Source organism: Anabrus simplex, chromosome 9, assembly GCF_040414725.1.
Source record: "Anabrus simplex isolate iqAnaSimp1 chromosome 9, ASM4041472v1, whole genome shotgun sequence".
NCBI lineage: Eukaryota > Metazoa > Arthropoda > Insecta > Orthoptera > Tettigoniidae > Anabrus > Anabrus simplex.
The window spans coordinates 80,624,985-80,639,193 of record NC_090273.1 but is presented as its reverse complement, the minus strand read 5'-3'; the positions used below and the strand labels follow the sequence as shown (position 1 = coordinate 80,639,193).

At 38.9% G+C, this 14,209-nt stretch overlaps 1 protein-coding gene across 1 annotated transcript in view; it reads left to right on the top strand.

The window, feature by feature from the left end:
• Positions 1-14,209, top strand: part of Dscam1 (Down syndrome cell adhesion molecule 1) — a 915,831-nt gene that overhangs the window by 813,249 nt on the left and 88,373 nt on the right. The window contains exon 28 of the mRNA XM_068229242.1: positions 12,513-12,679. Coding sequence (XP_068085343.1) covers positions 12,513-12,679 — 167 coding nt within the window. The remainder of the gene's footprint in view (positions 1-12,512; positions 12,680-14,209) is intronic.

Sequence of the window (14,209 nt, the reverse complement as noted above, 5' to 3'; positions counted from 1 at the left end):
GTCTTTGTCCCTTGTCAGTTATCACTTTTAGTTTACCCACTTGCATAAGTGAATTCATATTATGTGTGTGGAAAAGTAGGTAATTTGTTTTGGATTGCGTTTCTATTTTGCAAGTTTTGTGTTTCTCTCTCTCTCTCTCTCTCTCTCTCTCTGTATGTGTGGTTTTTTGGTGGGATATTTTTAGGGTACAGTAGAAGTCCGTTAGCGCGAGAATTCATAACGGCGAAAAATTTACTCATTATAGGGGATTGTCGTTATATCCAATTTTTGAAAAAATCGGGAAAACCCCCAATCACATTAAAATCAGTATGACATGGCAATCAGTTTGTTAAAAACTTGCGTTTTCGCAGATAATATCCACAATACGGCTTACTTGTTTGTTGTTTTTCAAAATCCGATACTACGTGAAAGCGTGTCTTTAATTTTATTTGGAAAAAAATATATATTACCGTATTTCTCCAAATCCAAAACGACCCCCACTTTTCCCTTCAAAAATTTTTAATGAGATGTAAAAAGTGCTTTGTAAAATCATATGAATGTCTTTCTTATACAGTACGCATTTTTAGACTATTTGTAGACGATGAACATTGGCTTTAGTTATGCCCTATTTTTGTGGCTGGACAATTATGCTTTATTTCAGCAGGTTTAATAACTATTAAATTAAAATTGGCATCATAAGATCGAAGGGATCTCGCTGAAAATTTGCCGGCAAATACACATTCCACGCACCTCTACACTACGGCAATCCATCAGGAAAATATTCTTGCTTACTATAAAACTGTTACTTTCACTCAGCATCGGATATAACTGGCTGCCGCTATACGCACGTCTTGCTTGCCGGATTCGGCCAACTTCAGCGGCTAGCGATGTATAGGTTTTAATTGCGGACTTTGAAAGTCAACGAACGAGTTTATTGCGCCGTGGTATGGCAATTCCGCCATTGCATTTTTGTGCACATACCTCACAATTTCATCTTCGGCTTCTTTAAAGCGTCCTTGTTGCGGGCCACTGAATGCATTTTTTGTGCAGTACGCATTTTAAAGCTATCTTTGTCTTCACGGTAACGCCGAATATTGGCTTTAGTTAGGCATATGGCTGCACAATTATTATACATTTCCGAGTGTTTAATAGCCATTAACTTAAAACTGGCATCATAACATCGACGAGAACCCGTTAAAAATTTGCCGACAATACCTGTTCCACGTATCTTTACAATATGACGATCCATCACGAAAATATTCCTGCTGTCTATAAAACTTAATTTTACTAAGCGCCAGGTACAGCAGACGCGATATAACTCTGGTACTGAGTAGCTGTGGCCTTTCTAAGAATTCGAAGGCTTGCATGTTTTGATGCCATTCTGCAAATTTAAGAAACGTTTTTGTAGAGGATAATATGATGTCGTTCTCTCTTCACTATTTCCCGAGATCCAGTGATGTTACACACAGGCACTGTACAACCGGACGGTGTATGATAAAGAGGCAGTCGTTTATTGTCATCGAGTTTTGTCTGCGCGCGTGGCGGGGTGAAAAGAAACAGCGTGGTTACTGCGGTAATTACCAGTGGTGTGCATTACTATCAGGCCGCGAATGCAAAACGATCCTTGATTTTTCACATGAGATTCTGAGAAAAAAATGTCGTCTTGGATTCGGAGAAATACGGTATCACTCCAGAGGCTTCTGTGGCAAACATTTCAGTTTTCTTCTTCAAACGGTTTCACCTAACCTAACCGTATATGTACCTATCATGAAAACCTATTTGAAACACATGTAAAGAAATGATAACATCCTCGTTAAAAATTGACATACCGGGCGAGTTGGCCGTGCGGTTAGGAGCACGCAGCTGTGAGCTTACATCCGGGAGATAGTGGGTTCGAATCCCACTGTCGGCAGCCCTGAAGATGGTTTTCCATGGTTTCCCATTTTCACACCAGGCAAATGCTGGAGCTGTACCTTAATTAAGGCCACGGCCGCTTCCTTCCCATTCCTAGGCCTTTCCTGTCCCATCATCGCCATAAGACCTATCTCTGCCGGTGCGACGTAAAGAAAATAGCAAAAAAAAAAAAATTGACATGGGAATAGCTTTCCGAAATTTAACTAGACATGAGAAAATATAAACTATCCTCTGAAATCAGTGATGCATCTTGCCATATCTTGAGGTGTATCACATTCTTACTTAATTTCAGTATATGGTATACCATTAAAATTAAGAGATCGTTTACTTCAGCCTTTATTTTTAACCAGTTAACCGCTGCTATCGGCCACGTTATTTTACACATTTATTACGAAAACGTGTTATTCTCTTTCATTTCGAATTTTCTTTAGAGAACAGCAGTCGATGGGTATTACTAATCGACTCCAATATTGCCTTCGAATGTTGAAGAGAGAGCTCGCAAATGCAAGTAGCGCGAAAACTATACCGTACCGAAGATGATCGATCGCACTTTGTGGCAAACGTTTCAATTTTGTTATTCAAATAGCGTCACCTATCCTAACTTAACTGTACTATATGTATGATGATTAATACTTCAAACGCCAGTAGAGAACCTACTTGTCATAAATTTACATGATAATAGTCTTTCCGTAATTTGACAGACGTGAGAGAATATAAACTAACCTCATAATCAATGACTCACTCTCCCATAGCTTGCGGTGTAGGCTTGTCTCATTCTTACTTAATTTAGGTATTTAGCATTAAAATTAAGCGATTATCTTTTAACGAGTTAACAACGGTTATCAGACACGTATTTTACGCATTTATTACGAAAACATGTTCTCTTTCATTTTCCTTGCGGAAGAGCAGTCGACGGGTATTACTAATGGACTCTGACATTGCCTTCGAATGTCGACGAGAGAGCTCGCTGGTGGGCATAGCGAGAAACGATACGGTGCCGAAGATGATCGATCGAATGTAGTATAATGACTGGGTGCATAAATATCGGCAACGGAAAAATCGAGCGCACATAATCGCTCGTAATAACGGATGCGTCAGTGAAAGGGCTCTCGCTGTAACCGAAGGATAATACACAGTTTAATTAGGAATTTTGAAGGGACGCACAAAAGTTATCGTTATAACGGAGTTCTCGTTATATGCCGTACTCGCTATAGCGGACTTCTACTGTATATCATTATATCCAATCACATTTTATAATTGTAATACAGTCGCACCTCCCTTCTGCGGACACTTATTAATACTTATTAGTACTTTATTAACGGTAGTACCATTTTACATAACAGTAGAGAAGAATAAACAAAATGAGATACACTAAGAAGAAAGTTCAATGGAGTATAAGTAGAAAAATATGTACAGATATATACACAGGTTATATTACAAGTAATCACAGGAAAGTTCAGTAGAACCTCGATAATTCGAAATCGGTTAATTCAAAATCCCGCCTAATTCGAAGAAGCTCTCGTTCCCGGAAACATGAGATACAGTTTTACATGTTATCTCAATTGTTTAATTCGAAATGCGGATAATTCGTAATTCGAAGTACAATGTCGGCCTCATTACCGAAATTCAGACTTTTAATTCGAAACTGCCTTTACATTTTAAAACAATAGTATGTTACAGAGTAATTTCAACTCGAAATTTTGTCCGCTCCGCGTCATAATAGATAGCGCGTTCCGGAACGTGGAGGGGTAGCTTTCCGATTCCGCACTTTCACTCACTTCGGTGGGTCTACAGTGCGCTTCATGATTGCTAAGTTGAATGAAATCGGAATTCTTTTGTATTCAACCTTTTAAGGAAGGCCGTAATATCACGCAACAGGCAGTGTGCGGGGAAAATAGAATCCGCGAACACTGGCGATGCCGACAGTTGACGAAAAAAAACGTGGCTCATATAATAAATTCGTAGACACCGAACAATATTGTCATTGCCGGTGAAATTGCACTGCTTTATTTTAATGCGAGCCCAAACGGTCTTATGGTTTTAAAGGAGAAATTGCGAGCCGCGAAATCGTACAAGTGTGAGGGATGGGGGTCATAGTAGTGCGTTGCAATGCACATGGAAGCGAGATACTTAATCCCGTCGTCATAGGAAAGTTCAATAAGCCACAATGTTTTAGGAGCGTCAGGCACTTTCCATGCCAGTACAAAGCATCTATAATAAAAATGCAAACAGTACATAAATCCAAAAAAATAATGCATTTGCACAGGGGAATCGGCATAATATATCCTCGTCTTTGAATTGTACTATTTTTTTCTTTCGTTGGGTGAGGTTATGTTTGTCAGTGATTTATCCAAGTGCATTATTTGAACATTCTAAATGCACCTTGTTGGATACATTTCAGAAATAGTTTTTTTCCATGGCATTTGAAAGGTTTAAACTGTGAATCGAGGTGACTGCATGTATTAATGGGTCTTAGAATACTTTGTGACGCGGCAAGTGCTTACATTTCTGAAGTGCCGGCGGGAAAACGTACAAGGATAGAGTCGTAGGAAAGTTCGATTTTAAGGACATCGGGTACTTTCTGTGTAAATACAAGGCATCTAAAATGCATACAGTATAGTAATCCAATTAATAAAGCACTTGCACATGGGAGCCAGCATAGATTTCTCCTCGTCTTTGAATCGTGCTTTTTTTTTTTTTCTTTCGTTGCGTGAGGTTATGTTTACCAGTGAGATATCCGAGTGCATTATTTGAATGCTGTAAATGCACCTCCTTGGATACATTTTGGAAATAGTTCTTTTTTTCATGGCATTTGAAAGGTATAAATTGTGAATCAAGGTTAACTGCATGCAGTAACGGGCCTTTGAATATTTTGTAACGCGGCAAGAGTTGGTACTTCTGAATTGCGAACTGGCGGTTAATTCGAAATCACGTAATTCGAAGTCCGATTTTTGAGTCCCAACGACTTCGAATTAACGAGGTTTTACTGTAATAGTCAAATTTGGAGATTATGTAAGTGATTATGTAATTTTAATGGTATACTGTATACTGAAATTAAGTAAGAATGTGATACACCTCAAGATATGGCAAGTATGTTAGTTCCGTGGAAAAATGTCCATTACGAGACTTGTCCACCAAAACAAGGTTGTAAAAAGTTAATTGAAAATTTTAACCATGAAAACCACCACCTTAAATAAGCATACATCTTTATTTTGATTATTCTAAATCATTTCTAACTTAACATTTGCCCGGGAGATATTACATGTGACAATATAGCCTTTATATTCATTGCAGCTTTGGGAAGTAATAATTCAGCTGGGTGTACAAATTTAGCACATTTTTCTTTAGCGTGATAACTCTCAAAAAGGGAATAACGACCCAGTGTGACACACAAATTATTTACTCAATTAACCTCAACTTTCAGATTATTTGAGATGTCGCGTGGTTTTTCTTGTAACCTTGGCCCACTTACTCACAATTTCTTTGCTCAGACACATTTGAACCACTCATATACTGCGATGTCCCTCCTATTCATGTTTACTGGGCGATTGAAATGCTATGATATTTTTGTCTCAACATTTAGTACATGAAAGTCTCTTCCTTGTCCAGTTTCACTGAACTAGCTGGCCTCGACCTTATCAGCGACAATCTGAGTTATGAATAAAATTATGCAGGCTGGGTTGAAAAATCCCTCGGTTACTTGTGAGTAAACAGTCACTCGCACATTTCTGGGCAACTAGAATTCTCAGAATGTATATTAATTAGAAGACAAGGCAACCCCAACGAAAGGTTTGGAAAGAGCCCTGTACATCTATTAATGTAATGGCTAATACAGCATCCTATGTACGTTTCTTTGTTTTCCTTGGACACAAAATAGTATAATCATTCAAAAGGAACTCCCGTATGTTTGCAGAATGATATTAAGAAAATGGATGACAGAGTCCTGTGCAAAGGCAGTGTCCTGGAGTATGTAAAACGTAAAGTGTCTGCTTAAGACAAGTGGACTAGATTAATGGCGATGTCCACTATCCATAATTCAAGGTGTCCACGTAAATGAGGCTTATTTAATACGTGTCTTATGTAAAATAAAATTGGTTCCATGGAAAAATGTCCGTATAAGAAGGTGTCCACTTTTTGAAGGTGTCCGTTAGAGCAGGTTGGATGGTATTATGTTGTTTGTAATATATAACACTGCCTTAATAATTCAAGTTACTTGCAGCAATATCCCAAGTGGCATATACTCTATAGGTTGTTTACCTAGTTCTTTTTAAAAATTATTTCACAGAAGTTGGAAATTAATTAACATGTCCTTTAGTAAACCCTAATTCCTCTTCATCTAAGAGAATATTTGCCCAAATTTGTCCTTTGGAATTTCATTTTTATCTTCATCTTCAACTTAATTTTTTCTACTTTCAAAATCTCCATTCAAGCTCATTTGTCCACTAATGTCTCTTCTGCCTTGCATAGGGCTGTTACTTACATTATATAGTTCTTCACAGTACTCTTCTCCATTTTTTAAAATTTTATTTTATTTTAGTATACTCGATTGGTTTGGTTTGTGAGCACTTCGTCCAAAGAAAAGTCTTTGTGCTGGGGTTTCACTTGGTCCTTATCCATTGGTATAGTACTCGTCACGTAAGGCTATGCACTAAAAGGCAAATATTGCCGCCTATTCTATTCTCTCTCTCTCTTTTTTTAAAGGGCTCATCACTGCTGCCAACTTGGACTACCTACATATTGAAATCACGAGTCATAACCACCAACAATGGAGGTTCCCTCATCAAAGTAAATGACAATAAATGATCAATCAAGATATTCATAATTAAGTCAGTTTTCAAGCTTAATGAGGAAATAACACTAGAACAGCAGAAGGGGTCAAAATGACACCCACCTTCAATTTTTCTTTAATAACGTGCACACTCTTGTATCATTTCTCTTCAAATGTCTTGACTTTTCATCATTTTTCATCCCATTCACGGAGCTGTATCGCAACCAGCAAAATATTTACATTTTCATTAATTTCTGATATGGCATACCCTGGACAGCGGGAGGTGTCAATTTGACACTTCTACAGTATTCCTTATTACAGCAGTTTGCATTGTCAGACAACAGTATGTGTCCGGCCATTATTATTAGTGTTGAGCTCTTACTGTTAGATGAGCCGGGCTGAGTGGCTCGGACAGTTGAGACGCTGGCCTTCTGACCCCAACTTGGCAGGTTCGATCCTGGGTCAATCTGGTGGTATTTGAAGGTGCTGAAATATGTCAGCCTTGTGTCTGTAGACTTACTGGCATGTAAAAAAAACTCCTGCGGGACATTCCGGCGCCTCGGCGTCTCTGAAAACAGTAAAAGAGTAGTTAGCGGGACGTAAAGCAAATAACATTATTACTGTCAGATGAGTGTTCCAGTTAACGGGATTATTGTCTTCATCTCATCATTTAGAAAGTGATCTTCTTACAGACATACTGTGCTACGATTAGTGATGCAAATTCCAGTGCCTCTGCTGACACTGGTGTGCACAGTGCCAGTGCCAAGCGCGTCACCGTGCCAAAACACCGGTACCGCGGCACTGTTAGTGCCACGATGACTACTTATTCATTGGACTCGTATAAAAACGTTTATGTTTCATGTATTTAAAAAAAGAACTACATATAGACATATGGTAATTTATATTAATACTTACATGCAAAATACTACAAAATAACTCTCAAATGTTTCCATTCACATTCAAGAAAAGTTTGTTTTTTTTTTCATTTTATTCGCTGACAGTCTGTTAGTGAAAATTTGACCAGCTTTCGAAAACACACCTTCGGCAGGCGCGAATGTTGCTGCAACACAACTTCCGAACAGCTAAACTGTAAATGTTGGGATACTGAAGCTTTCTTCCCAACCACCATTTTAACTGATCTGCATGCCTAGCTATTAAGGGGTCTTTCAGGTACGATGAAGCATATGCCATTTTAAACATGTTATCGTCGATTTGAACGATATACAAGATTTACAAATATCTCACACTGCTATGTACTGGTTTTTATCATCTGGAGTGATATAGCTCCACAAACGGCTAGATTTTCGTCTATCTGCCATTGACATGGAATTCAAGACAATCGATAATATAACGAAAGAGAATAAAGCATAGCGTGGCACGGTCCGGCAGCACTTGGTAGGACGGGGTGACGGTAGGTACTGTATAAGTGATCTGTCCTGGCACTGCCACTGACACCGGCACGGATCTGAGAGGCACTGGCCTGTACGTTCCGTGCCGTTGGCACGAGACAGTCACGTTGCCACACACAATAGTGCTTCGTTCAGCAATAGTGCCAGCCGCCAGTGCCCGCCATACTGTTCGATGTACTCATGTAAAAGCAGACTTGATTGATGGTTCTTGTCCTTGCTAACGGTATAAATAAGATCAATATTCACGTCACAAACCGTTTTATTCTTGTAAACCTTTCACAGATTTATTTATATGGCAGTGCCACTGGCACCGGTTCAATTTAAATCGTGGTACCGTGCCTACCGTTCCGTCTCTGGCACCGGTGTCAAAGCACGGTGCCAGTGCCTTTCTTACATCACTAGCTACGATAGTCTTTCTGTTTTGGGGTAACTTTGGCCGCCCTAAAAGTAACTCAAGAAACAAAAGTTTTCTTCGTTGTAGTGTTACTTCGACCACCGTGAATGTTTTTCAAAAACCTGCACTAACAAAAACCACTAACGCCCACTAACAACCATCACAAACAAATTAAAACAATTTGTGGTGAATTAGATGTATAGTGATCAAATTCACATTTCCCCAAAGAAGAAACTATTTTATTTAGCCTAAGCGTACAAGCATTGTATGATATTACAAATTACATGTTGCATTGCATAAATATTTGTTCTTAAATGTGTTTTGTCCATGTCAACTGATAAGAGTCTATTTACTATTGAAAATGGGAACAGTCATCCCCTTCCTGGCAGGACAAACTACCCCATTTATTGTTATTGTGCCTTTATTAATCTCTTCTAAAGCGTTTGTAATTACAATATCCACAGCTGCGTAATGTTTTTCTGTATGTTCTTGGCATGGCCAAAGTTACCCCGGAAGAGGACAGCTTTTATCACAAAAGTATTCCCTGCAAAACCTATTTGAATAAAATTCATCAAATTGTGTTGATCAGTCGTACTTACATTCTGACCCCATAAAACACTGGAATGGTGAATCGAATGCTGGGGCTAGAGAACAGTTTGTTTTCTGCTGTTACCAGACAAAACAATAGTCGGAGCTGCGAAAAAAATCAATTGACTCAATACCGAGCCCGCCAATGTTATTTGGACTACCGAGTGTTGATAGAGCATTCTATTGTATGTGCATTTTAGTTGTTACAAGTGGTTCATCTTTTTCAGTATCGGAGGCAGGAGAAAATAAGCGCTGCTATTCATCAGTGGCCGAAGCTACCCCACTATACGATACCTTCAGTATTAACAGGGGAGAAAGAGTAAGGTTGTACCCTTAGCGATAGGCTTATGTGCCTGGGAGTATATAAGACTTTCAGGGCATCATCTTATATGTCTGTAAAGTCAAGCCAACATTTCTTTTTTCTCTTCCTGTACCGTATTTTTTTCGTATAATTCACACACTTTTTTTTTTACAAAAAAACAGGTGAAAAATTTGGATGCGTAAATTATTCAAAGCTATTCAGATATTAGAAAAAATGATTTACAATTTATTTACATTTAAAACAGTACACCAAATATGTACACACAATTGGTTCAACTCATTTGCAGTTTTCATAATTTGGTGTGAAATTATGGTCTGCGTTTCTTTTTGAACGTCAGAGAGGGTACATAAGGTAAGTTGGAGACACAGGTTTGAAGTACTGACACTGGAAGGTTCTCTTCCCGTTATGAGCTGACTATACAACCTGAAGTGAAATAAATATGAACTAATAAAAATTTAATTCATGTAAGTACATAATAATGACATGTCGGCCAAAAAAAAAAAAAAAAATTACCTTTTATAGGGTACCACCGTCTTCGGGTTTGCTACCAGCACTGGAGGAAGAACTGCTGCTACTGTTGTCACTGCTCAAATCTCTCCATAAGAAATCATCTTCTCTCATGTCTAACGAATTCGAGATTCCTGTTTTCTTGAAGTTCTTTTCAATCACCTTTGAAGAAATCATGTCCCAAACATGCAGTATACACTCAAAAAGTAGTTCCACAGGTGATTTCCAAATCTTGCCTGTTGGAGTACGTTCATGCACACTTTCCGCCATCCAGCTCTGATAAAGATTTCGCACATTGTCCTTGAATTGTTTATTTATCAAACCGTCCAAGGGGTGAAGTACCAACGTCAGTCCATCAGGAATCACTGCCAAATCGGTTTTCATGGTTTCCAATAACTTCTTAGTGTCTTCCATCAGGTGGCCACGAAAACTGTCCGTTACGAGAAGGGCCGAGCATCAAAGGAGGGACCCTGCTCGATTTCCCCAAACCGTTCGTATCCAATCTTGTATGTTTGACATGTCCATCCACCCTTTTTCCTGGATACGAACGTGGATCCCTTGCGGAAATTCTTACTTTCAGCATTGTTTTTCGCTTTAGAACAATGTAAGGTGCAAGCTTTCTGCCATCAGCTGTTACAGCAAGCATTACAGTGCATCGTTGTTTTTTGCTTCCCGTAGTGCGTACGATAATACTCAATGTCCCTTTGGTACCGATTGTTCGACTTTGTGGCACGTGAAACTTACTGGCGTCTGATCTGCGTTTCCTATTTGGGAGAGCAAATATTCCTTAAGTTTATGCTTCTCAATCACAAAGCAGTCATCATCATCATCATCATCATCATCATCATCATCAGCTACCGTGTGCAGACATTTCAAGTTGACGCCATCTGGCTGTCTGCTCGTCAATTTTGACGTTCTGTTTTACTCTAGGCCCACTAGATGGCAGACCAAGTAAACTGAAACTCTCTTGGACGTCTATGGCTGAGATTTAATTAATTTTGTCGGGTAAACACCAAATGTGTCACCAGAGATCTTTTACATGCCGACATTGTACGACATGGAGTGTCGAATGGACTTTCTTCCGCCCTTCAAAAATCCAACTACCTCTGCTGGGTTTGAACCCGCTATCTTGGGATCCGGAGGCTGTCACTCTACCACTGATCCACAGAGGTAAAGCGGTGAAAATCAATTACTTTTTGGTTGAAATCATTCAGCATTCTTTGTCATAATGTTGTTCTTGGTCAAAGAGAAGAGCCCATTTTTCTTCATAAAATTAATCATCCAGCTTCGGCTAACCTAAAATCCGATACAGTGATTCCATGTGCAGCAGTTATTTCTCGTCCTTCAAAATACAGCATTTCTTGAGAAACGGCATATCTGTCGTTATGTAACGAAATCACATATTTAAGTAGACCCTTCTCTACTTGCGGAAACTTGACACTTTTTGGTCCGCGAAATGCTTTGCAAGACTTGTTGGTCGCTTGAAGTGCAATTTTCTGTTTCCGCCAGTAGCACACGTTGCATTCAGACACCGAACGCTTGCGGCCCGTTGCCCTTTTCCCGCATGTTTCAGCGTAACTGATCACTGTGAGTTTATATGATGCCGTATTACTCAAATACTTGCTCATTGTCAATTGATATACAGTTTTGAGATCACAAAGAGCACATGTACCGTACCGGAAACACTCGTAAAATATGTTTGGACCAGACTGGAATAGAGTGTCACTAGCTACTTCTGCGCTGATTCACTCACTGAACTAGTGCACTGGTTTTTCCTACCAGCTGATAACAGCATGTTGTCCAGTACTTGGAATGCCCGGTTTTGCAATAGGAAGGCTGCTACTTGAGTAGTTTACATCTTTATTTTGAAACGCATCTGGAGCTGCATGATGGATGTTTGAAAAAGTGGGTGCTTCAAATACAGGAACGTTTCTTTTTCTCCACTTTGGTTCCAAAAATATTGGGATGTGTAAATTATGCAAGGGCATTCATTATTCAAGAAAATACGGTAGTATCCTCGTGCACTTCTCTATCGTGATATTTCACTCTGTCTCGTTCTCAGCTGTCCTATTTTTCTCAGCTTTTTCTTCCCAGCCTTCTTAGCTTCAACTGCAGTTTTAACCTTGTAATTTCACCTTCTTCCACCCAGATGTTCTTCTCTACTTATTGCTGCTTCCTTTGGCATTGTTTATTTCAACTCATTCTGAAAGTATTCCTTTCTTTCACTTTCACATATATCATAAGTCATGTTCCTATCTTTCTATAAATAACCTGATGTCTAGGTTTTTTTTTTTTTTTTTTTGCTAGTTGCTAGTTGCTTTACGTCGCACCAACACAGATAGGTCTTATGGCGACGATGGGATAGGAAAGGGCTGGGAGTGGGAAGGAAGCGGCCGTGGCCTTAATTAAGGTACAGCCCCAGCATTTGCCTGGTGTGAAAACGGGAAACCACGGAAAACCATTTTCAGGGCTGCCGACAGTGGGGTTCGAACCTACTGTCCCCCGAATACCGGATACTAGCCGCACTTAAGCGACTGCAGCTATCGAGCTCAGTGTCTAGGGTATAGAGTACACTGTGTTTTATCTCTGCTTTAAATGATTCTTCTTCTATTAAGACGTTTCTGTTTTCAGACAACAGCAGGAATGGAACCAAGTATCTAATAATGTAAAACCTGGTGGAAACTTCGTTGTTCTTGACCTCGACCCAGCCAACTGGTACAATTTGAGGGTCACTGCTCATAATAATGCTGGATTTGCTGTAGCTGAATATGAATTTGCAACTCTTACTATTACTGGAGGTATGTTATTATAACAATAAAATTATGTTAAATATTCAAATATGCTTTTAAGCAAACAGTTTCATTAGCACGTTGGTATCAGCTATGCAGTTCAGTCACTTAAAACTTGAATTATTACTACCATTCAATTAGATTTGAATAAACTCTTATTGTATTTTCTCTCTCAAAATTTCTTGAACTGCCACCTGTAAAAGGTGTATAAATTCAACAAATTGTGGCAAACAAGGCACAAGGTGATGTTTTCTGTTCTATCTGGATAGATCGTTATTGGGTATGATTGCTTTATTAAAATGCTCAAAATCCAGAACATGTAATGAAGGCAGTGTGGAAAAACATATGTGAATGAAACTGATACGTATCCAGTACCCTACTGATAATTCAAAATTTTAGTAATTTAATAATAATAATAATAATAATAATAATAATAATAATAATAATAATAATAATAATAATAATAAACTGCCTTTTATTGAACTAGTTATTAATTTTGCAAACATGTCTAATAATCAGAAAGAATGCTTTCCCAAAGCTTACATGCACTGCATGTGAAACTGACTGGCCTGTAATTTTTAACTTTGTCTATCACCCTTTTCTTCATGCACAGGGGCTACTGTAGCAACTCTCCATTCATTTGATATAGCTCCTTCATGCAAACAACAATCAAATAAGTACTTCAAATATGGTACTATATCCCAACCCATTGACTTTAGTATATCCCCCAAAACCTTACCAATTCCAGCTGCTTTTCTAGTTTTCAACTTTTGTATCTTACTTTAAATGTCATTGTTGTCATAGGTAAATTTTTTTACTTCTTTAGTATTAGTCACCTCCTCTATCTGGACATTATCCTTGTAACCAACAATATTTACATAGTGCTGACTGAATACTTATGCCTTTTGAAGATCCTCGCATACACACTGCCCTTGTTCATTAATTATTCCTGGAAAATCCTCCTTGGAACCAGTTTCTACATTAAAGTACCTATAGCCTTCATACTCTTCCATTTTTCGCTAAAATAAATTTGTATGACCGCCAATTATGCTTGCCATCATATTATCCTTAGCAGACTTCTTTTCTAGATTCAATTTCCTAGTAAGTTCCTTCAATTTCTCCTTACTTCCACAGCCATTTCCAACTCTATTTTTTTCCAGCCTGCACCTCCTTCTTAGTCTCTTGACTCCTCTGTTATAATATAGTGGATCTTTACCATTCCTTACTACCTTTAAAGGTACAAACACCGAGCTCGATAGCTGCAGTCGCTTAAGTGCGGCCAGTATCCAGTAATCAGGAGATAGTGGGTTCGAGCCTCACTGTCGGCAGCCCTGAAGATGGTTTTCCATGGTTTCCCATTTTCACACCAGGCAAATGCCGGGGCTGTACCTTAATTAAGGCCACGGCCAATTCCTTCCACTTCCTAGGCCTTTCCTATCCCATCGTCGCCATGTGTCGGTGCGATGTAAAGCAAATAGCAAAAAATAAGGTACGAACCTATTTTCACATTCCTAACAATTGCTTTAAACCCATCCCAGA